The sequence below is a fragment of the Scyliorhinus canicula genome, chromosome 7 (genome assembly GCF_902713615.1).
Source record: "Scyliorhinus canicula chromosome 7, sScyCan1.1, whole genome shotgun sequence".
Taxonomy (NCBI): domain Eukaryota; kingdom Metazoa; phylum Chordata; class Chondrichthyes; order Carcharhiniformes; family Scyliorhinidae; genus Scyliorhinus; species Scyliorhinus canicula.
In genome coordinates, this window is record NC_052152.1 from 52,891,012 (window position 1) to 52,916,470 (window position 25,459).

At 46.4% G+C, this 25,459-nt stretch overlaps 1 protein-coding gene across 2 annotated transcripts in view; it reads left to right on the plus strand.

The window, feature by feature from the left end:
• Window positions 1–25,459, plus strand: part of LOC119968968 — a 67,799-nt gene that overhangs the window by 36,814 nt on the left and 5,526 nt on the right. Inside the window, exons 6-7 of one of the 2 annotated variants that reach the window (XM_038802026.1) lie at window positions 1,943–2,002; window positions 6,518–7,725. In XM_038802026.1, the coding sequence (XP_038657954.1) occupies window positions 1,943–2,002; window positions 6,518–6,558 (101 nt within the window). In that variant the 3' untranslated portion in view covers window positions 6,559–7,725. Of the gene's footprint in view, window positions 1–1,942; window positions 2,003–6,517; window positions 7,726–25,459 lie in introns of those variants that run through there. The other variant, XM_038802024.1, reaches the window with a different exon arrangement.

A 25,459-nucleotide genomic window follows, 5' to 3' on the forward strand; every position in this document is an offset into this window, starting at 1 on the left:
TGTGGCAGTGAGTGTGTGACTGACCAGGCTGGGGAATTGGAGTGAGCGAGTGACTGACCCGGTGTGGGAGTGAGCGAGTGACTGACCAGGCGGGGTGTGGGAGTGAGCGAGGTGACTGACCCGGTAGGGGGTGTGGGAGTGAGCGAGTGACTGACCCGGTTGGGGTGTGGGAGTGAGCGAGTGACTGACCCGGTGGGGGTGTGGGAGTGAGTGTGTGACTGACCAGGCGGGGGAATTGGAGTGAGCGAGTGACTGACCCGGTGTGGGAGTGAGCGAGTGACTGACCCGGTGGGGGTGTGGGAGCGAGCGTGGGACTGACCAGGCGTGGGAGTGAGCGAGTGACTGACCAGGCGGGGGTGTGGGAGTGAGCGAGTGACTGACCCGGTGGGGGTGTGGGAGTGAGCGAGTGACTGACCAGGCGGGGGTGTGGGAGTGAGCGAGTGACTGACCCGGTGGGGGTGTGGGAGTGAGCGAGTCACTGACCCGGTGGGGGTGTGGGAGTGAGCATGTGACTGACCCGGTGGGGGTGTGGGAGCGAGCGTGTGACTGACCCGGTGGGGGTGTGGGAGTGAGCGAGTGACTGACCAGGCGGGGGTGTGGGAGTGAGCGAGTGACTGGCCCGGTGAGGGTGTGGGAGTGAGCGAGTGACTGACCCGGTTGGGGTGTGGGAGTGAGCGTGTGACTGACCCGGTGTGGGAGTGAGCGAGTGACTGACCAGGCGGGGGTGTGGGAGTGAGCGAGTGACTGACCAGGCGGGGGAATGGGAGCGAGCGTGTGACTGACCAGACAAGGATGTGGGAGCGATAAGCGAGGGTGTTGGAGTGAGGGACTGACCAGGTGGATTGGATTGGATTGGATTTGTTTATTGTCACGTGTTGCGAGGTACAGTGAAAAGTATTTTTCTGCAAGCAGCTCAACAGATCATTCAGTACATGGGAAGAAAAGGGAATTAAACAGAATTCAAGAAAATACATGAGTGGGTGAGTGGGTGGGTCGGGATGAGCCTGAGTCTGCCTTACACCCAGTCTCCGACCTCTCACTTTCTCACCAGCACACACCAACACCTCACACACCCTCCAACATTCTGGTTATTTTTATTGCTTACTCTTTAACTGAACAATTTATTGCCACAACCTTGGTTTACATTTTTTAAGCAATTGATTCTCTCCTTAAAACTTCAACTCTTTCTTAAATTTGGTTTATAGTTTTGCCAGACCTTGTGCGCGATTGTACGGTTTCATCGCGCTCGACTCAGGACAAGACTAGGCCGGTAAATCTCGCAAGATGTGTCTCACAAGATTTGCGGCGCTCTGGGTGCCTCGACAGAACAAACAAGATTATCTTGATGTTGCGATCTGGATCTCGCCCTCACTGGCTGGGATCCAGATTTGTATATTCAAGTGAGCAGTTAGGCTCACTTGAACATCTCTGCCTGAGTCTCCCAAGGCTCTGGATTGAACACCCTCTACCTAATCTCTTTGGCAACTCTGAATCCGTAAGGGGGAAATGGTAGATAGCTTCCATTTATTGGCGGTGATCAGAAAAATAAATTATGGAGGTAGGGCCAATGTTTCTCGCTAAAGTCTCAGTCAATCTTATTGTGCATTTTTGAGTTCCATAACTACCAACTATGACTGTCCCATGATTAACTGACAAGTGGTTTCCCCTCTCCGGGAGCAGTGGCAGATTTTGTCAGGTTTTCCCCATTCCTCAAGTAAAATGCTTCACCATCACCAATCATTCGAGGTAATGAATTACGGTGTCACAATCCATGACCAAGGTTACCCGTGGGATGGGTGGAAAGCAAGTGCAGCCTCCCAACTTTCAGAGTGGCATATTCAGTTCATGTCGACATGTAAGAATGGTCTAATTCTTTTGTCTTGTTGTTCTTTACGATAGATATGCCAAAGACTTGTTCCAAATCTAATTTTATTTTTCTTAGATGACATTAAGGTGGAGGAACCAGTCTCACGTGAACCACAAAACACTGAATTATCACAAGGTAACAACCTACAGTGTTAATCGGTTATCATAAATAATCATCTCCCTATATCACTTGTGATGTGTAATTTTATAATTGTTTAGAAAATTCAGAACAGTTGGCAGATCAAAATGGTTCAGTACCAAGTGAATCTATTATCCCTTGCTGAGTAATTGCTGCTTTCCTGTTTCCTTGCTCATTTATTTTTTGGAAGAAACTGAACCACACCCAGCTCTATGAGTAAGAGGAGTTGGGGGTGAGATCCCACGCATTTCTGGAGGAATTGTACTGCTTCTTCTTAAAGAAGTGTTGTGGTGTCAACTGAATCTTGTGTGCCCCACTCACCATGGAATCCTGGCGCGATCATACAACTGGTAAATCTTGCGAGAGGCGTCTCACAAGATTTGATTTGATTACTGTCACATGTACGATGTGACCGTGGCCGAGGGAACATACACAGTACGTACATAACGGACAAAAAGAATAATCAACAGAGTACATTGACAAATGGTACATGACAAACAGTGATTGGTTACAGTGTGGAACAAGGGACCAAACAAAGCAAATACATGAGCAAGAGCAGCATAGGGCATTGTGAATAGTATTCTTACAGGGAACAGATCAGTCCGAAGGGGAGTCATTGAGGAGTCTTGTAGTCGTGGGGAAGAAGCTGTTCCTATTTCTGGATGTGTGGGTCTTCAGACTTCTGTACCTTTTGCCTGATGGAAGGGTCTGGAAGAAGGCAATGCCTGGGTGGAAGGAGTCTCTGATAATGTTGACTGCTTTCCTCAGCGAGAGGTGTACACAGAATCAATGTGAGGGTGGCAAACTTGCGTGATGCGTTGGGCTGAGTTCACGAAAGTCTGCAATTTCTTGCGATCTTGCACCGAGCAGTTGCCATAGCAAGCTGTGATGCAGACGGATGGGATGCTCTCTCTGGCACTCTGTAGAAGTTTGTGAGAGTCGATACAGACATGCTGAATTTCTTTAGCTTCCGTAGGAAGTAGAGACGTTGTTGGGCTTTCTTGGCTGTTGCATCAACATGAGTGGACCAGGACAGACTGTTGGTGATGGCGACCCGCAGAAACTTAAAGCTATGGACCATCTCCACTTCAGAGCCATTGATGCAGACGGGAGTGTGTGCCATGCTACGCTTCCCAAAGTCGCTAATCAATTCCTTGGTCGTTCCGACATTTAGGCAGAGGTTGTTTTTGGTACACCATGCAACCAAGTGGTTTATCTCCCTTCTGTAGTGTGATTCGTCGTTGTTTGACATACGGCCACCAAAGTCATATCATCTGGGGCAGCATGGTGGCGCAGTGGGTTAGCACTGCGGCCTCACGACGCCAAGGTCCCAGGTTCGATCCCGGCTTGGGTCACTGTCTGTGTGGAGTCTGCACATCCTCCCCGTGTGTGCGTGGGTTTCCTCCAGGTGCTCCGGTTTGCTCCCACAGTTCAAAGATGTGCAGGTTGGGTGGATTGGCCATGATAAATTGCCCTTAGTGTCCAAAATTCTATGATAATCTATGATTAACCTAGGATAAAGTTTGGCACAACATCGTGGGCCGAAGGGCCTGTTCTGTGCTGTTTTTCTCTATGTTCTGTGTTCTATGTTCTGGGTCACTGTCCGTGTGGAGTTTGCACTTTCTCCCCGTGTTTGCGTATGTTTCACCCCCACAACCCAAAAATGTGCAGGATAGGTGGATTGGCCATGCTAAATTGCCCCTAAAAAAATGAATTGGGTACTCTAAAAGAAAAGTCGTATCTGCAAAACTTACAGATTGAGTTGGAGTTAAATCTTGCCACACGGTCATGTGTGTATAGGGAGTACAGTCGAGGACTGAGCACACATTCTTGCGGGGCCTCTGGTGTTGACGACTATTGTGGAGGAGGTGCTGTTGCCTATCCTGACAGATTGCGGTCTGTTGGTGAGGAAGTCAAGGATCCAGCTGCACAGGGAGGGGTCAAGTCCAAGATTGCGGAGTTTGGTTATTAGTCTTGTCGGGATAATGACCAGAATTTATTTCTCATCCCAAATTACCATTGAGAAGAAGGCGGTGAACCGTTGCAATCCTTGTGGTTACATTCAGTGTTGATGGGAAGTGACAGGAGTTTAACCTCAGACTTTGAACAAACAGGGATATATTTCTACGTCAGGCTAGTCTATCACTTGGACAGGACCTTGCACATGGGAACATCTCCACCTGTCTGTTGCTCTTGTTCTCAAGATGGTAGAGGTCACAGATTTGGAAGGTGCTATTGAAGGAGCCTTGGTGAATAGCATCTTGTAAGTGTTGCATGCTGCTGCCAGGGTGCACTTGCTCACTAATTATGTCGCCAAGTTTTCTGTCATCTTCAACTTTAAAATTATACAGGATGGATGTAAGCAATACAAAGGATGGATCAGTGTAGCTACTTTTGTAATAAGGGGAAATGTGGCACTGAATTTGTACATTTATCTTTATCTCCTATTTAAGATGTAGATGAGAATTTATTTTTGTCAGAGGTTGTTGGTCTGTGGAATCCTCCTACCCGGGGAGCAGTACAGACAGGGTCATTGAATATTTGTACAGCAGTGTTAGGTAGATTTTGATTGATAGGGGAGTCAAATGTTATAGAGAGTAGAAAAGGAGATGAAGCCACAATCAAATCAGCCATGATCTTAGGAAATGGTGGAGCAGCCTCAAGAGGCCCATTGGCTTCCTGTTCCTATTTTGTAGGTTCGTAAGTATGCAGTAAGAGCAATGAAATCAATTATTTGTCTGTTTCACCGCTGTCTTTATTAATACTGGTTGAGGCCAGGATTCCAAAAGAACTCCCCGAATCATTTTTTGTCCTTTATTCACTCGGGGGATGTGGGAGTGTTGCTCATCTCACATTGCCCTTGAACTGAGCGGCTTGCTCGGCCATCTCAGAAGACATTCAAGAGTAAACCATACTACTGTGGATTTAGAGTCACATGTAAACCAGACTGGATAAGGATGTCAGATTTCCTCCTCTAAATGGGATTAGTGAACCAGATTGATTACGACAATCGACAATGGTTTCAGGATCATCATTAGACTTTTAATTCCATATTTTTAGTTGAACCTGGAAATCCAGAGCATTACCGCGGGTCTCTGGATTACTGGTCCAGTAGCAGTGCCAGGATGCCATCACGCATCCTGTTATCTCTGAATCGTGTCATGGACCCTTTAACTGGATTAATGACTCGTCCAAAGACATCAGTTCTGACTGTCACGCACGCACAATACTGCGCCGAAGCGTCGGTCTCTGCATCAGTGCTCATGTTTTGGGAATGGAGCTGGAATGTACAATTTCCTGAGGTGGTGAATGATTGCTACCACAAATCAAAATGAATATCCTACTTCTCATGTTGGGATCTAGGAATTTTGGAGGTGCCACCTGGAGGTATAACCTGAACACAGATCTTTAGGAGCAGGTTGAAAAGGGGTGAATGACCTCTTGGGCGGAATTCAACCAAAACATTTTGAAAGTGTCATTTTGAGTGAGCTTGATGGGGTGTTTCCTGCCGGCGTTTTGGTGAGATTCACACCAGTATTCACCCACACTTAGTCATTTTTTTGGGGGGCCTTGGGTTTCTCCCCAGTCCTGCCCACACTTAGAAATTATTTCAGCAATGGGGTGCTGAAATCTCCATCGAAACCAGCTCCTCAGAGATAGGGCAGCAATTTTGAAAGAGTGCCCCAATCTCTAAGTGAGTTTGAGGGTTCCCCACACCCATACTGAAACCCCATCCTTGCTTCTAGACATGAATATCCCTCTGCACTTCTGGCCAACCTCCCCTGTTCTAGCTTCCATCAATAATAGGCCATCCAAAGGTTTGCTGCCTAACTTGCACCTAGCCCCATTCACCCGTCACCCATGTGTTCCCTGTTAATCGATGCCTTAGTTTTAAGATTCTGATCCTCGTTTTCACATTCCTCCATTGTCCTGTCTCTCCCTATCTTAAAACCCCCTGAGATATCTGCACTCTTCGCGTACTGTCCTCTTGAATATCCCGATTTTCTTTTTATTACACGACTATTGACAGTCAGGCCTTCAGCAGTCAAAACCTTACACTCTGGATTTCCTTTCTCCCCTTTTCAACCATAAGACACTCCTTAAATCTTACCTCTTTGGCCAAGCCTTTAGCCATCAACCCTAACATCTTATGGGGTACAGTGTCAAATCCTATTTGATAACACTCCTGTGAAGCACCTTGGGACATTTTACTATGCTAAAGGTGCTACATAAATGTAAGTTGTTGTCATCATCTATGCACACATATGAAGAAAGATCATTTCGATGAAATACCAGAAAACAGCTATTGCTCCACCTGTGTGCATCACCGCGTTCAAAAGTGGGAAAACCTGAGAAACGAAAATCACCCAGCCCAGGGCATTTCTACTTTCCAGTCAATCTGTCAATTATATGTTAACTTTTTTTTTGAAGCGTAATGCCTGAATTTTCTAGAGTTGGGAATTACTGTGTTGTGTGCAGAATGTTGCTCACCCCTTCTTTAATTGACTACAGATGAACCTGTGAATACTAGTAAAAGATGGTGCCAATGCTGATGGATATGAGTCTTTAAATCTCACCGCAGATGAAGAATAAAAGATCAGAAACCAGGGAGGAATGTCCTCTGACTGCCATTAACAGTCTTCTTGGATAAGCCATTTGATTGCAAGCAACAACCAATTTTCGACTGTAATGTATTACCAGCCTTGCCATTTTTTATTTTTTCACTGGACCTTTCCGTGGCTGGCTAGACAAGCAGTTGCATTGCCCTTGGAAAGTTGATGTGGCGGAAAACCAAACTGAGCATCTGTGAGCAGGTTATGTGATTTGATACTACTGTCCGATGACCCCATCCATCACTTGGGTCATTGAGAAGGAGACTGGATGACAGGGCAGTAATTGGTCAGGTTGGATTAAATCCACACTACCAGTCACAGGAGGAAAAATAGACTTCTATCACGAGCACGTGACCCTGAGTAGTTGTCGTCCTTGAATTAAGGGACATGCGACGATGACGAGTCCACGTATGTAATTATTGCTGTGCTTTACAGTGGAGAAGAATATTTATCTGTTTTCCGATCAAGCGATTGTCTGCTTTTTGTTGTATATTTACTCAAATTCACTACGTGATGACTACCAGGATAGAGTTAAATAATTAGTTACTGATACAGTGGTGCTCTTTCCAAGGGCCAGTGAAGACTTGATGAGTTGAATGGCTTCCTTCTGCATTGTAAATTTATGTACGGCTTTCTTAATGTATGATTAAGATTCCTGAGATTTGTGATTGCAACGGCATTATTGCTGAATGCCAAGACTAATTTTGACAGTCTTGTAACTGTGGGTGTTTACCCATACTTTCTGTATCAGTAAAATTCTTTCCTTTTCTTTTGGGAATGAAAATGGGATTTCCAGCCAAAACAAATATTATTTTAAAGAAATGTTGCAATAATAAAACTCTATTTCATTTTTAAAATGACCAGAAATTTCTAAATTAATGAATTGCATAAATTATTTTATTGTATTTTGAAAACAGAATGAAGCACAACTTGCACTGCCTTCTAAATTCATTCCCAGTGGTCAATCGTTCAGCAGCAACGTGTCTTGCTCCATGTCCAGTTCTTTTATCTTACTCCAGTCAAATGAACTTCATTCAAGGAGAGGTTTTTTTCCCCCTCAGAAACAACCTTTGTATGCCTTGTAGAAATCTTTTACAGATCGGAAAATGCTAAAGAAACAAAAGGTCCACCAGCACTTAATAATAGAAGACATTTTGGGTGTAGGGGATGGATCTGCACCTAGAATATTAACTGATATTTTCAACATTTTGCCTTCTTTTCATTTGATTCGACATAGTGATTGTGTATTTTAATTCATGAAACTTTTGTTTTTAAACTTATTCTACTTGTTTTTTAATTTTCAAACATTGATTGAAGACTTGAAATGGCCTCTATTTATATCTGTCTGCAATTGACATTACGTAGATCTGTTCCCACACTCAATTAAATGTAAGGGCCATAAAGAGAATTGAATATTTAAACAGTTGTGTAATGGAAGGAATTAGTGAGAATGTATAATTTACACATCGTAAATTTATTAAAGTGGAAACCAAGGACAAAATGGCAGAATTTTTTTGATTTTGTCAGAAGTTATTCCGTGCAAATACTTGTAAATGTGTTCTCCAATACTTGTGTCTTTGGAAGTGTTACAATTTAGCAGATACAAGTAAAGTTCTCTAAGGCACAAAAGGCCACTGCAGCATTTATTTTTGAAGTACAGTATTTGAAGTTTCTTGTTCAATGAATTGCATCACTGAAAGGAATAGTTGTCACTGAAGAAAGAAACTGCTCATTAAGTTGTCTACTGTTTTTCTGCTTCACTCGTATGGCATTAGCTTAGTGTTTGTTTTTATAATGCATGGACAGGTGTTGTAGCTGTTGTCTGATTCACAGATGGGTTGCGAATCCGTGGTGCTCTTTCAGGTGCTGATTTATGGTCTACGTGCTCGAGCCATACCCATCTGGCATTGCAGAAGCTGGGTATGCACACTTTATGCAACACTCAATATTCTTCAGTGATCAACAATGTGATATCTGAAAAACTGTAAAGCAGTAAACATAACAAAAAGGAAGCAATTGTCAGAAACATCAGAAGTGAAAGAGAAAAGTTGTATAAGCATAGCTCTGTCAAGTATGTTGTAGCCGCAAAGAACATATACCGTACCATTGTGGGAAAGATTGAAGTTCACGGTTCGAATGCAGGAGACTGATGCCCAAGAATACAGAATAACAGCAAACGGGATTATTATTTAAACGATAAAATATTAAAGCATGCCGCTGTTCAGAGAGACTTGGGTGTGCTAGTGCATGAGTCACAGAAGGTTGGTTTACAAGTGCAACAGGTGATTAAGAAGGCAAATGGAATTTTGTCCTTCATTGCTAGAGGGATGGAGTTTAAGACTAGGGAGGTTATGTTGCAATTGTATAAGGTGTTAGTGCGGCCACACCTGGAGTATTGTGTTCAGTTTTGGTCTCCTTACTTGAGAAAGGACGTACTGGCGCTGGAGGGTGTGCAGAGGAGATTCACTAGGTTAATCCCAGAGCTGAAGGGGTTGGATTATGAGGAGAGGTTGAGTAGACTGGGACTGTACTCGTTGGAATTTAGAAGGATGAGGGGGGATCTTATAGAAACATTTAAAATTATGAAGGGAATAGATAGGATAGATGCGGGCAGGTTGTTTCCACTGGCGGGTGACAGCAGAACTAGGGGGCATAGCCTCAAAATAAGGGGAAGTAGATTTAGAACTGAGTTTAGGAGGAACTTCTTCACCCCAAAGGGTTATGAATCTATGGAATTCCTTGCCCAGTGAAGCAGTTGAGGCTCCTTCATTACATGTTTTTAAGGTAAAGATAGATAGTTTTTTGAAGAATAAAGGGATTAAGGGTTATGATGTTCGGGCCGGAAAGTGGAGCTGAGTCCACAAAAGATCAGCCATGATCTATTGAATGGCGGAGCAGGCTCGAGGGGCCAGATGGCCTACTCCTGCTCCTAGTTCTTATGTCTTATGTTCTTATTACTGTATAAGCACAAATCAGCAATAGAGTGAATGCTCAATGTTTCACACTTTCATTCTAGTGAAGGGTCACTATTGTCCTCCGCTTGTATGCAGCAGTGTCTTTCTGGACACCACACTGGCCATTGTCGGAGTTGTCATTACTATATTGAACACCGAACTGAAATCCATATCTGCCACGCACTGCTCCCAGCATTTTCTGTTTTATTGCATATGCGAGACTGGCTTGCTAAATATTGGAAAAACTTGAAATTACTGTGTTTACTTTATTCTTTAGCAATTATTTATTCAATAAAGAATGTAATGCATATGCAGATTTGGTATTTTTAATTGTTACACAAAATAAACCATATTCATTGTATTTGTCCAGTATGTTTCTGCTGCACCTTTCCACTTTCTAACCATGTTTTCCACCGAGTTAAGTTAACCATGGTGAATTGCTTCACAAGTGAGGGAAAGGAAACTATGGGTGACCACAGTGGTATTTTATTCCATTGACTCTTATTTACAGGGAGGAAAACAATGGAATGTTTTTCTTTCAGAAATACAAAGTATATATACTAATTGTACTGCCGGAAATGCAGCCCTTCCTCATTGTGCTTCGCCAATTACTGCTAGTAGTGATATAGTATTAAGATAATTGCTACAGGGCTCAGACTACACAGGAAGAATCTCTGAATGTGGTGACAGACCAGGGTAGAAAGTGGACTTTTTTTCCCCTTGTGCACGATCACTATATGGCCGCTTTCAGATTTCATGTGTATCCGCCAAATGCAAATCCCACTTCATTTTTGAAAGTTGAATTATCTCCAGTTGGGTTGATCCATCAATAAGGATATTTTATACAGCTTCTGAATGCAATGTTTTGGAGCTCACACAGAATAAAAACTAATTAATTGAACATCCCAACATGAAAGAGGATCATTGATCATCTACAAAACAATGCACATGATTGTTCAGTATGCTTGGTACAAACAATTCAAATGCCACACAGGTAGCACATTGGAGGTTAAGAGCTAAGGGATCCCCTGCTGCTGGAGCTTAGGACTATTCTTGTGATGGTGATGATATTACAGTGCCGCTACCCAAAATTGAGGTCAGCGCTCCCAGCACAACAGGACTGCACAAGATGGGTCCGTCAAAAGAAAATGAAAATTCTTGCATTTATATAGTGCTTATCATCACATCAGGCATCTCAAAGTGTTTACAGCTACGAGGAAGTACTATTCTTTGAAGTATTATAGTGTAGGAAATACAGCAGCTAATTTGCACTCAGCAAATTCCATCATAACCTGGCCTCCAAAATCCAAACGTATGAGCTGTAATGCATTAACTACAGATCAGTTGCTGACATCCTCGCCTCTTGGTCAAAGGATTGGATTGGATTTGTTTGTCACTGGTACCGAGGTACAGTGAAAAGTATTTTGCTGCGAGCAGCTCAAACAGATTAGTAAGTACATGAAAGAAAAGAAAATACAAAATAGGGCAACACAGGTCCACAAATAGTTACCGGCATCGGGTGAAGCATACAGGAGTGTATTCTATGGCGGTCTTGGGCCGAGCAGTTGCCATACCAGACTGTGATACAGCCGGATAGGATGCTTTGTATGGTGCATAGTTGGAAGAGTCTGTGCACATGCTGAATTTCCTTTGGTTCCTGAGGAAATATAGGTGTTGTGCTTTCTTGGTGGTGCGTGCGACGTGGGTGGACCAGGACACAGTTTTAGTGATGTGCGCCCCGAGGAATTTAAAGCTGTTAACCATCTCCACCTCGGCCCTGTTGCTGCAGACAGTGGTGTTTGTATAGTAATTGCTTCCTGCAGTCAATGACCAGCTCTTTAGTTTGTTGGCATTGAGGGATATATGACCATAAGACATAGAAGCAGAATTAGGGCCACTGGCCCATCAAGTCTGCTCCGCCATTCAATCATGGCTGATATTTTTCTCATCCCCCTGTTCCCATAACCCTGATCTCTTATTAATCAAGCACCTATTTATCTCTGTCTTAAAGACACTCATTGATTGGCTCTCCACAGCCTTTTTCGGCAAAGAGTTCCATAGATTCACCACCCTCTGGCTGAAGAAATTCCTCCTCATCTCTGTTTTAAAGTATTATCCCTTTAGTCGGAGATTGTGTCCTTTGGTTCTAGTTTTTCCCACAGTGGCAACATCCTCTCCACATCCACTCTATCCAGGCCTCACAGTATCCTGTAAGTTTAAATAAGGTTTCCCTCATCCTTCTAAGCTCCAATGCGTGTAGACCCAGAGTCCTCAACCGTTCCTCATACGAAAAGTTGTTCATTCCAGGGATCATTCTTGTGAACCTCCTCCGGACCCTTTCCAAGGCCAGCACATCCTTCCTTAGATACGGGATCCAAAATTGCTTACAATACTCCAAATGGGGTCTGACCAGAGCCTTGTACAGCCTCAGAAGTACATCCCTGGCCTTGTATTCCAGCCCTCTTGACATGAATGAGAACATTGCATTTGCCTCCCTAACTGCCGACTGAACCTGCACATTAACCTTAAGCGAATCGTGACAGGAACTCCCAAGTCCTTTTGTTCTTCTGATTTCCCAAGCATTTCCGCATTTAGAAAATAATCTATGCCTCCATTCCTCCTTCCAAAGTGCATAACCTCACTTTTCCCACATTGTAGTTCATCTGCCACCTCATTGCCAACTGTCCCAGCCCTGCCCAAATCCTTCTGCAGCCCCCCTATTCCTCAATACTACCTGTCCCTCTACAGATCTTTGTATCATCTAGTACAGGGGTGGGCAAACTACGGCCCGCGGGCCGCATGCGGCCCGCCAAAGGTATTTCTGCGGCCCACCAAGTCATTAAAAAAAAAAAAAAAAAAAAAATTTTTTTTTAATTTTTTAAAATTTTTTTTTTAATTTTTTTTTAAGGTTAATGGGGGGGGGGGGCTGTTTGGTTACTTACTGGTATAGGGTGGATACGTTGACTTGAGTAGGGTGATCATTGCTCGGCACAACGTCGAGGGCCGAAGGGCCTGTTCTGTGCTGTACTGTTCTATGTTCTATATGAGGCGCCCAGAATCATAACCGGGTGAAGTAATTATTTTACTTAATATACTATGCGGCCCTTTGTGAATTGTGAATTTCTGAATGTGGCCCTTCCACGGAAAAGTTTGCCCACCCCTGATCTAGTACCTTCAGTTCCTTCTTCCAGATTATTAATGCATGATATATTGTTGTCGTTGCACCACCCCACTAGGTTCTCTATCTCTCTCCTGTATTCTGACTCATCGTTATTCAAGATCCGCCCGCTGCGGTCGTGTCGTCAGCAAACTTGTAGATGGAGTTGGAATCAAATTTTGCCATGCAGTCATGTGTGTACAGTGAGTATAGTAGGGGGCTAAGTACGCAGCCTTACGGGCCCCGGTATTGAAGACTATTGTGGAGAAGGTATTGTTGTTTATTTTGACTGATTGGGGTCTGTGTGTCAGAAAGTCGAGGATCCAATTGCAGAGTGAGGAGCCAAGTCCTAGGTTTTGGAGCTTTGGTAATGAGCTTGGCTGGGATTATGGTGTTGAAGGCGGAGCTGTTGTCAATAATAGGAGTCTGATGTCGGCTCTCGGGATGAGTGTAGGGCCAGGGCGATGGCACCTGCTGTGGACCGGTTGTGGCAGTATGCGAATTGCAATGGATCTAGGCATTCTGGGAGTATGGAATCGATGTGCTTCATGACCAACCTCCTGAAGCACTTCATTACGATTGATGTCAGGGCCACGGGGCGGTAGTCATTGAGGCACGTTGCCTGGTTCTTCTTTGGCACCTGTATGTTGGTGGTCTTCTTGAAGCAGGTGGGACCTCAGAGAGGTGTAAGGCAGGTTAAAGATGTCCGTGAACACATCTGCCAGCTGGTCCTTGCAGCCTCTGAGTGCACGACCAGGGGTCCTGTCCAGACACGTCATGCACTCAGAGCCTGCACGGACCAGCTGGCAGAGGTATTCACAGACATCTTTTTTTTTTAAATAATTTTTATTGAAATTTTTGATACAAACATTTACCCCTACTACATTTTAAATTATAACACAACAAATCCCCCCTGGAAAATCCTCCCCACGCCCTCCCCCCCGCCCACCCCCCCACCCTCCCTCTCCCCCCCTCCCCCCCCCCCCCCCCCCCCCCCCGCGCTACCAGTCTAGCAACCAAACCGTTTTTCCCTTTCTGCCGATGGCCTCGGGCAGTCATTGCCCGCGACCCCCCGCTGACGTGCTCCCTTCGTTGCTATCCCCCCCCCCCCTCCCTTCCCCCCCCCCCCCCCCCTTTCTCCCCGGGTTGCTGCTGTTTCGGCCTCCAGTTCCTATCTCTGATCCAGAAAGTCAAGGAAGGGCTGCCACCGCCGGAAGAACCCCTGTACCGACCCTCTCAGGGCGAATTTGATTCTTTCCAATTGGATGAAGCTTGCCATGTCGTTTAACCAGGTGTTAACACTTGGTGGCCTTGTGTCCCTCCACTGAATCAAGATCCTTCTCCGAGCTACCAAGGACGCAAAGGCCAATATTCCGGCCTCCCTTGCCTCCTGTACTCCTGGCTCCACCCCAACCCCAAGATCGCTAGCCCCCACCCTGGTTTGACCCTGGTTCCCCACCACTCTCGATACCGTCCCCGCCACCCCTCCCAGAACTCTTCCAGTGCCGGACACCTCCAGAACATATGTACATGGTTCGCAGGGCTTCCCGACACCTAACACACCTGTCCTCACCCCCGAAGAACCGACTCATCCTAGTCCCCGTCATATGGCTCTGTGCAGCACCTTAAATTGGATGAGGCCCAACCTGCGCACGACGATGACGAATTGACCCTCTCTAGGGCATCCGCCCATGTCCCATCTTCTATCTGCTCTCCCAGCTCCGCTTCCCACTTGTCTTTCAGCTCCTCTATCGATACTCCTCCACCTCCTGCATTATTTTGTAGATCCGAGACCTTCCCTTCTCCGACCCAGACCCCTAACAGCACCCTATCACTCACCCCTCTATCGGGAAGCAAGGGAAATCCTTCCACCTGTCGTCTGGCAAATGCCTTCACCTGCAGGTATCTAAACGTGTTCCCCGGGGGGAGCTCAAATTTCTCCTCCAGCTCTCCCAGGCTCGCAAACCTCCCCTCTATGAACATGTCCCTCAGTTGCCTGATGCCCGCCCTGTGCCAGCTCTGGAATCCCCCGCCAGTGTTCCCCGGGACAAATCTGTGGTTCCCTCTCAGTGGCGCCGCCATCAACCCCCACTTCCCCCGTGTCGCCTCCACTCCCCCAGATCTTAAGGGTGGCCGCCACTACCGGACTCGGGTATACCTTGTGGGGGGGGAGCGCCATGGTGGCCGTTACTAGCGACCCCCAGGCTTGTATTGCCGCAGGACGCCCCTCTCCATGCGTTTCCAAGCTGGCCCCCTCCCCCCGTCCATCACCCACTTGCGCACCATCGATGCGTTTGCCGCCCAGTAGTATCCGGAAGATTGGGTAGCGCTAATCCTCACACTGTCCCTACTCCGTTCCAAGAAAATCCTTCTCACTCTAGGGGTGCCATGTGCCCACACATAGCCCATATGCTGCTAGTTACCTTCTTGAAGAAGGCCTGGGAGAAAGATGGGCAAGCACTGGAACAGAAACAAGAACCTCGGGAGGACCGTCATTTTGACTGACTGCACCCTCCTGCTAGCGCAGCGGTACCATGTCCCACCTCTTGAACTCCTCCTCCATCTGCTCCACCAGCCTTGAAAAGTTCAGCTTGTGGAGGGTCCCCCAGTTCCTTGCCACTGCACCCCCAAGTACCTGAAGCTCTTTACTGGCTCTCTTAAAGGGGAGCCGCCCAATTTCCCTCCCCCTGATCTCCCGGGTGTATCACAAGACCTCACTTTTACCCACATTTAATTTCTATCCCGAAAAGTCCCCAAAAACTCCGCTAGTATTTCCATTACCTCCGCATTCCCCCTTCCGGGTCACGCCACATATAACAACAAATCATCCGTCATAGAGTGATACCGCTATGTTCCTCCCCTCCCCTTGTCAGTCCTCTCCACCCCCCTGAACCCCTCAGTGCCATCGCCAACGGTTTAGATCGCTAATGCAAATAGTAAGGGGGATAGGGGGCATCCCTGCCTGGTACCTCGATGGAGCCCAAAATACTCCGACCTCCTCCCGGTTTGTAACACACTCGCCATCGTGTGGCCGAATACAGCAGCTTCAACCCACTTGATAAATCCCTCCCCAAACCCAAACCGTTCCAGCGTCTCCACAGATTCCCACTCCACCCTATCGAATGCCTTCTCCGCATCCGTGCTACCACTATCTCAGCCTCCCCCTCCACTGCTGGCATCATAATCACATTCAACAGTCTCCGGACATTTGTGTTAAGTTGTCGTCCCTTTACGAACCCCGTCTGGTCCTCATGGATTACCCCTGGCACACAATCCTCTATTCTGGTTGCCAGGACCTTTGCCAACAGTTTGGCATCTACATTCAAGAGGGAGATAGGCCTGTAGGACCCGCACTGTACAGGGTCTTTGTCCGCTTCCGGATCAAGGAGATCAGGGCCTGTGACATTGTCGGTGGCAGAGCCCCCCCCTCTTGCGCCTCATTGAAGGCTCGCACCAGCACTGGACCCACCAAGTCCACATACTTCTTATAAAATTCCACCGGGAACCCATCCGGCCCCGGCGCCTTCCCCGCTGCATCTGGCCTATCCTTAACTACCTCCTGCAGCTCTATCGGCGCCCCCAGCCCCTCCACCCGTTCCTCCTGGACCTTTGGGAACCTCAATCTATCGAGGAGTTCTCCATTCCCCCCCTCTCCTGGGCGGCTCAGACCGGTACAATTCCCGGTAGAAATCCTGAAGACCCCGTTCACGCTCTTGCCCCTTCTGCACTATGTTCCCTCCCTTCTCTCTCACTCCCCCAATCTCTCTGGCTGCATCTCGCTTGCGCAGCTGGTGTGCTAGCATCCTGCTCGCCTTTTCCCCGTACTCATAGACCGCGCCCTGTGCCCTTCTCCATTGCGTCTCCGCCTTCCTAGTGGTCAGTAGGTCAAACTGGGCCTGCAAACTGCGCCGCTCCCTCGACAGCCCCTCCTCTGGTGTCTCCGCATATCTCCTGTCCACTTCTATAAGTTCCCCCACCAGTCTCTCCTCTCCAGCCTCTCCTTCCTTTCTCTGTGTGCCCTTATGGAGATCAGCTCTCCTCTGATCACTGCTTTCAGGGCCTCCCAGACTACCCCCACCTTCACCTCGCCCGTGTCGTTCGTGCCCAGATATCTCTCAATGCCCTTCCGACCCTTCCGCCACATCATCGTCCGCCAGCAGCCCCACATCCAGGCGCCACAACGGGCGCTGGTCCCGTGCTTCCCCCAGTTCTACCTCTACCCAGTGTGGTGCATGGTCCGAAATCACAATGGCCGAGTACTCCCTGTCCTGCACTCTCGAAATCAGCCCCCTGCTCAGTACAAAAAAGTCTATTCTGGAGTACACCCTGTGGACGTGGAGAAAAAAGAATACTCCCTCGCCCTTGGCCTGCCAAATCTCCAAGGGTCTACCCCCCCCATCTGCTCCATGAACCCCCTTAGCACCTCTGCCGCTGCCGGCCTCCTATTGTCCTGGAACTCGATCTGTCCAGCCCAGGGTCGAGCACTGTATTGAAGTCCCCCCCCATGATCAGGCCCCTGCCTCCAGACCCGGAATGAGGCCCAACAGGCGCCTCATAAAACCCGCGTCATCCCAATTCGGGCATATACATTTACCAGCACCACATTCTCTCCCTGCAGCCTACCCTTCACCATCACATACCTACCCTCCTTATCTGCTACCACCTGCGCCGCCACGAACCACCCTCTTTCCCACCAAAATCGCCACCCCCCGGTTCTTTGCGTCCAAGCCTGAGTGGAACACCTGTCCCACCCACCCCCTTCTCAGGCGTACCTGGTCTACTACTCTCAAGTGAGTCTCCTGCAACATTGCCACATCCGCCTGCAGTCCCTTTAGGTGTGAAAAAACCCTTGATCTCTTGACCGGCCCATTCAGCCCCCTCACGTTCCAAGTAATCAACCGGGTCGCGGAGCGACCCGTCCCTTTCCCCTGTCTATTAGCCATGTCCTGTCCCCTGTTCGCCCCGGGTCGACCCTCCCCTTCTGACCCGTTCCCCATGACGATGGCCCCCCCCCCTCCCCCCTCCCGTTCTTCCCTTCCCGTCCTCGGCCTTTCCAGCAGCAACCCGGTATCCCCCCCAACCCCCCTTCCCCCCCCCCCCCCCGGCTAGGACCCCTCCTAGCCGCGGTGTATCCACCATCGTACTCCCGAGAGTCAGCTGGTTTTCGCTGACCCGGCTGCCCCTGCCACCCTCCGACTCCTCCCGATGTGGGGGGGGGGCCTCCCCCCCCCCTTGCCATCCCTCTCTGACCCCGCTTCAGCGCGGGAAAAGCCGCCATTGCTGGCCACACCCCACTCTTCTCTCCTCCCCCTTCCTCCGTCCCGCGCGCGGGAAACAGGGGAAAGCCCGCGCTTTCGCCCGGCCACACCCTACCCCGCCATCTTCAATTCCACCCCCGTCCCCATCCAAGCCCATAAAAAAGCCCCCTTAAAACGAGAGGAAGAAAAAAGAGAAAAAAGAAACACGCATAACCAACTTGCTCCCCCCCCGTCCCGCCTCCCCAACTTAACAATATAACAATATAAATAACAAATCTCAATAACTACATAAACATAACTATGCCTGCATAACTAAATAACTAAATAACTACCCAATAATAACGTACTTAACCATCACCCTCCATCGAACAGAACAGTAACCATAACCCTTAAAGAACAGATCAAAAAACAGTAAAAAAGCCCCCCCTACAACAACAATAATTAAGGGAAGTTGGCAACGGGAAGAGACACACACAAAAGGAACAAAGAAACCCCCCATAACACAAGTTTCAAAGAAACCAAACGATCCATCAACTTTAACCAAGTTCCGACCTGGCCTAAGAAAGACATGGGCCACTTGATCAGTCAAGGGTACTCGGGCGGCCTCGACCGCCGGTGTTCCCAAGTTCTAGTTCAGGTCCAGCTTTTCCTCCCGAACAAAAGTCCATGCCTCCTCTGGGGTCTCAAAGTAATGGTGCTGGCACAGACATCTTTAACCTGTCCCTACTCCACTCTGAGGCCCCCTCCTGCTTCAAGAAGACCACCATCATACCGTACCAGAGAAGAACCAGGCAACGTGCCTCAATGACTACCGCCCGGTGGCCCTGACTTCAGTCGTAATGAAGTGCTTCGAGAGGTTGATCATGAAGCGCATCACCTCCATACTCCCAGGACATCTTGATCCACTTCAATTTGCATACCATTGCAACCGGTCCACATCAGACGCCATTTCCCTGGCCCTACACTCATCCTAGAGCATCTCGAAAACAAGGACTCCTACATTAGACTCCTATTTATTGACTACAGGTCCGCCTTCAATACCATAATCCCAGCCAAGCTCATATCAAAGCTCCAAAACCTAGGACCTGGCTCTCCACTGTGCAACTGGATCCTTGATTTTCTGACCAACAGACCACAATCAGTAAGAATGAACAACAACACCTCCTCCACAATAGTCCTCAATACCAGGGGCCCCGCAAGGCTGCGTACTTAGCCCCCTACTCTACTCCCTGTACTTTTCATCTGCTGACCAGTCAAAGATGAATAATCTTTAGCTGTAAGGTAGCACATAGGGGGTTGCCAATTCAAGGTCTGATCACACTGAATCGTGCCTACTGAGTAGGTCCCATATGTTTTATGTTTCTTAAAGCATATACTTCCTTTTGGGACTCCAGTATAATTGGGAAGGATCAAACAGGTTGATGTGTTACATTAAACCTAGGCCACCATCGTCCCTCAAACCTATTCATATTGTATCCAGCTGATCTCCAATCTAACATATTCTTTGTATCTTCACCATGTCCTGTACTATTTTGTCTTCGAGCCCATTCTGCTATCGTGTTACTGGTGAATGGGATAAATTGCACTGGGATGTCCTCCCCCAAGCATCTGGGAATTTGTGTACAAACCCAACAACTGGATTTATTTACCCTCTCGGCGTATGAATGAGACATGTATATTAAGGTGTTATTTTAATTTCATTCATTTTCAGTATGCAGTTTACCCTCTACATGATGTTGGATTACTATGATAATATAAAAACATCAGCGCCGTCATTCTCTTCAGGTCAGCGTTTCGCTAGTACTCTCAAAATTCCGCGTGATGTAGTTTACACTGATTTGCGTGGCTCTCATCTGGCTTTTCTTTTACTTTAATGGCTGTTCGGGTTGTTAGCAGCACTTGGTAGGGTCCTTTCCACCTAGGGGGAAAAGAATCTTTGTTTAGTGCTTTCATGTATACTTTTTAAAAAAAAATTTAGAGTACCCAATTATTTTTTCCAATTAAGGGGCAATTTAGATTGGCCAATCCACCTACCCTGCACATCTTTTGGGTTGTGGGGGCGAAACCCACACAGACACGGGGAAAATGTGCAAACTCCACACGGACAGTGACCCAGGGCCGGGATTCGAACCAGGGTCCTCAGCGCCGTAGGCAACAATGCTCACCACTGTGCCACCGTGCTGCCCTCCTTTCATGTATACTTGATCTCCAGGTTTAAAGGAGTGTGTATTTCCCTTTTTTGGTTGCATCTGAGCCTGTCGCACTTTTTAATGTATTTTTCCTGCAGTTTCACACATGGCCTGGGCATATTTTATGCCTCATCTGCCCATATTAAGGCTACTGCAGCTGGAGTCATTGGGGGTTTAGTTCCATTTGTCATGGGACGTTCCATTAATACCTCATACGGGATTAAACCCGTATTACGATTACTCTGATTTCTCAGGGCATACATTACTGTAGGTATGGCATCTGGCCATAGCAGCCCATTTTGTTGACACGCTTTTGATACTGCAGTTTTGATTATTCAATTTGCCCTTTCCACCATTCCTGAGGTTTGCGGCTGATATGGTATATGCAATTCCCAATCAAATCCCATGGCTTCTGTTAAGGCTTTGGTCAATTTGCTAGTGAAATGAGTTCCCCTGTCACTGTTAATATTCTTGGTATCCCAAACCTAGGTATTATTTCCTTTCACAGACTTTAACACTATTCTAGCATCATCTCTTTTGGTTGGAAAAGCCTCTACCCACCGTGAAAAATTTCCACTATCGCCAGCACATATTTACATCCTTTAGCCATGGGCACGTGTGCAAAATCTAGCTGCAAATTTTCCAAAGGCATTTCGGGCTGTGGGAAATGATCAAAGACAGCGGGTGTTTTACCCCGATTATTCCTCTGACAAATCATACATGTGCAGGCTACTTTTTTAATTGTTACCATAATACCTGGACCATACCATTGTTGACATATGGCATATGCCATCCCTCCCTTGCCCACACGAGCCTGCCCATGAGCAAGGCGACACAGTGGCAAAAACAGATTCTGGGCATACTGCGCAGGTATCTGGGTGATGATAGTCTTGGTAGCAACAGGCTTTGAGCCAAGAGCGATGCTCCCATAGGGAGGCTTGATCCTGTGCCTGCTTTAACTTTGGTTATGTTATGGTGGACGGAAGTTCTACTACAGCAGCTTGCAAGTTGTGGCTGCTGTTTGAGAGCCACTTCCTTTGTTATATTATCAGCAAATCTATTGCCGCATGAGACTTCATCATCTCCAGTAGTATGCGCTTCACACTTTAAAACGGCTATCTTGCTGGGCAGCTGAACAGCATCTAATAAACATAAAACCAATTTAGCATGTTTAATAGGTTGGCCGGAGGAAGTTATGAATCCCCTGTTTTTCCATAATTGGCCAAAATCGTGAACTACCCCAAAAGCGGATCGAGAATCAGTATAAATATTGACCGTTTGACGTTTAGCTAGAATAGATTCCCTGGTAAGCGCGAACAATTAGGTCACTTGAGCAGACGTTCCCGAAGGCAGAGCAAATGCTTCCACTATCTCAAATGGAGTTACTATTGCATAGCCGGCCAGGAGGGTCATATCACTTGGTCGGTTTGCTGACCCATTGGTGAAAAAGATGATGCCTGAATTTTCTAGTGGGTGACTTAATAAATCAGGTCGAGGGGTTGTGGTGGCTTCAACCAATCGTAAACAGTCATGATCACACAGATGTTCTTCTTCCGAGGGCGCGGGCAAGAGTGTAGGAAGGTTGACAGCTGGCGCTCGCTTGTACGTAAAGTTGGTTTTAGAGAGGATTTCTTCGTACCCAGTGCGTTGAGCCGCAGTAAAATGCTGTGTTGCGGTTAAATTAAGCAGCAACAAAACAGAGTGAGGAACCAATGCTGTACAAGGTTGGTCGAGTACAAGGGGGACTGATTTTTCTACTATGGCCACCGTGGCTGCTACTGCTTTTAAGCAACTTGACATACCCTTTACCACAGCACATAGGGCCACCGAGTAATAGGCATCCTCCATGATCTTGCACCACAACCCCTGTTGTAAATCCCCCTGCTTCATTCACGTAAAGAGTAAAGGGCTTGCTGAAATTAAGAATATCCAAGGCAGGGGCGCTAATCATAGCTTGTTGCAAGTTACAAAATGCTTACTCCCTCTCTGGGGTTCAGGTAACAACTGAAGGGGCGCCCTGTAGGGTAGCTTTGTGCAGTACTGCATCCATCTCTGCCTACAATAGCCCACCATGCCGAGGAAGGTAAGGGTTTCCTTTCCATGGGCGGAGTTGGAACCCTTGCTACAGCCTGTATTCTTTCAGACCCAAGCCTCTGCTGTCCTTGCTGCAGCTGAAATCCCAAATACTGAACTGTCTTTTGACAGAATTGCAGTTTGTCCATTGAGGCCCAATGCCCTCTCTCTGTCAGATGTGATAATAACAAAAGGGTATTCTGTTGACAAACTAGCCCTCCCTCTGAGGCTATCAATAAATCGTCCGCATATTGAGGGAACGTTGAGCCTGCAGACAACTGGCATTCGTCCAAATCTCTTTTAATACTATTAATTCCGATATGTAAAGGCAACTAGATATTGACTTTCCGGGTGCAATGGTTTGGAGAAAAAGGCTGAGAGCTTATCCGTTGTTGGTGGTATAGAAGACAACATTACATTTGCATCCGGCACCAATGGAGCAATAGTGATAACAATTTTATTGATGGTTCTGAGATCTTGCACAAACCATCACTCGTTGGGTATTTCTACTTTTGGAATGGGGAGTATAGGGGTATTACATGGGGCTTTGTGTTCTCTTCAGCACCCCTTGCTGTAAAAGTGCATTGATCACTCTCTCAATCCCTTTTACTGCTTCTGGTGCCAACCTGTATCGTTTTAAACAGGGCAACGTTCTCCTGTAACTGCACCCTATGCTCTGGGGTAGAATGTACTTTTCCGACATGATTTTTGTGCTGTGCCTATAGATGCTCCAGGATTGAAGGGAATAAATGATGGCTCTTTCGGGGTGGTTGTTGTCTTTCAAATGTAGCGGGCCATTGCTCCTCTTTCCAGGTCACCCTTCCCTCCTGCTTGCCATAAAATTCTATCAGGCAATTTTGTCCACCCATTTCAATATAAATCCCACGTATTACTTTCTTCCTTTGGCCTCTTTGATCAGTTCTCCTATTTGCTTTGCCTTAGTGGGATATCTTATGGCCAATGTTAAATGGGTTCTGAAGTTAAACCCATTCTAAAAAGATCCCTTTGATTATGGGTCAACAGTAATAACATTCCGAATCCTACAATACCGAAAAAGAAAAAGGAGTGACAGGCAATGATGTCTGCTTTCCTTAAGTGCCATTGCGCTTGTGAATTGTATGCATGTTCATCCTCACGAGCATACGAAACCGTGCAATGGGTCACTATATTCTCTTGTCTGGACTCTATCAGGTGTTTTAATAGCTGTGCCCAAGGTTCATTAACCTTTTGTAAGACTCCCTAGCAGTTTTTTTTTAACAGTGGTACTGTAAGGGTTAACATTCAGCTGCCAGACAGAGTGGGTGTAGACTAAGAAGTTATTGAATTTAGCAGCTGGTGCGCTCATATTTGAGGCAGTTCTATAAACATTCCATTATCAGTGCAATGTATTACCGCTCATAATTTGCAGTGTCTGTCTGCCTAATAAATGAAAAAAATGAAAATAAAAATCGCTTATTGTCACGAGTAGGCTTCAATGAAGTTACTGTGAAAAGCCCCTAGTCGCCACATTCCGGCGCCTGTCCGGGGAGATCCAGCAATTTAGCCCAGTGAGCTAAACCAGCCCCGATTGGAGAAGATGTCGCAAGGTGGGGAACATCCTTCCTGGGGGTTATATGTCTTGGCCCCTTGCATGATAGCCTCTTTCCCTCTATTTGTTAACCAGTGTTCGAGGGACTCATTTCCTCATTCAAATGATTATCATTATTGGGAACCCAGCCCCCATTTATCCCGGGTGGGATTGCAATCCCATCCTTCAAAGCTGACCAAGATGCACCATAAGAGTATTTTAGAAGCAGCAAAACATCCCTTCTCAGGGGCTATAGATACCACACATTTAAGTCAATTTCCAATGATGATTTTATAGGCATTAGCTATTCTTAGAGACGTATATTTTTCTTTGTCAATTCGGAAAAGATCAACTGTCTGCTACAGAACCTAAGGTGGCGGAGAACTTGGAATTATGCCATTTGCATCTCTTCATTTGATCTAAAAACTTATTTTGTTCAATTACTTTTATTTGTAAAGGCATTTTCTTTCTTTTAAACTGATTTTAATTTCCACTGTTTCAGTGCTTTAGAGAAATCTCAACACAAATCACTTAAGTTATTAGCTCGGACGCACAGTATCAACAACAAAATACAACCCACTTAGCACTTCATGCTTTGACTAAAATTCATTGGTTAAACTAAACACTAAACTAAACTAAATTCTCGCAGCTGATAAATATCACAGTTAACCGTTAGCCTTACCTTATGGCTACAGACAAATCTGTTACATTTTTACCTTAATCATCTATTTACTCCCCTGTTTTTCTTTGTTTCAAGAGGGGGGGGGTAATTCCTTTTAATTCCTATGGGGGACATATAGGTTTTCCTACCTCATTCCGTTGCTTTACGATTGCTTCTTTTCATTTTCTTACTCATTTTGACACTCTTATCTGTCTTCTTTAAGGAGTTCACCTTCTTTCTCGCTCCAGATGTCTTTACCGAGGCTTTACCGACAACCTTTGAGGGGCGTCAAGTTTATTGCTCATCGCTCCTTCTGCAAATACTTTAGAACTATATATATAATAACAACGATTGCAGAAATCATTTACAAATACTACAGGGAGTGCACATCGATGCTTATCCTGTCCCCAAACCTCAAAGTTTAAAAAAAAATTTAGTCTCTGTGGCACCTTTTTTCTTCCCATACAGCTAACGTTAATTTATTAATTAAGATAACTCATCCTAGCATAAGTCACTGACCATTAATTAAGGCTGACGAGCGCCGTCCCCCCCCCCCCCCCTTCCAGCTGGGGTCACGCTATGGCTATCTCCCTTTCAGCTGAGAGAGTGCTATTTAGAGCCCTTTCGGGGTTCATGTCCCGTTAAATTAGGGAAACTGCAACGACTACACTAATTTGTCGTGGAAATTATAATAAAGACAAATTCTTCGAGGTTCGATTTAAGGAAATTTCTTTGACACAAATATATTTGCGGAGAGAGGAGCGGTCTGGCTGCATAACCATTCCACAGCACTCTGAGATTCGACCAAAGAAAGCATATCTTTATAGTCTGAAGTAACAGCTTGAAGTAAACACCATGTTTATATTATATATATGGAAAATACGTAAGATGAAATACGTAGGACGTATGTTCTTGCCCTTGTCTAAAAACAACTTAAATACACATTTTGTTCTCTTTCGGAGGACAATATGTTATCATAATA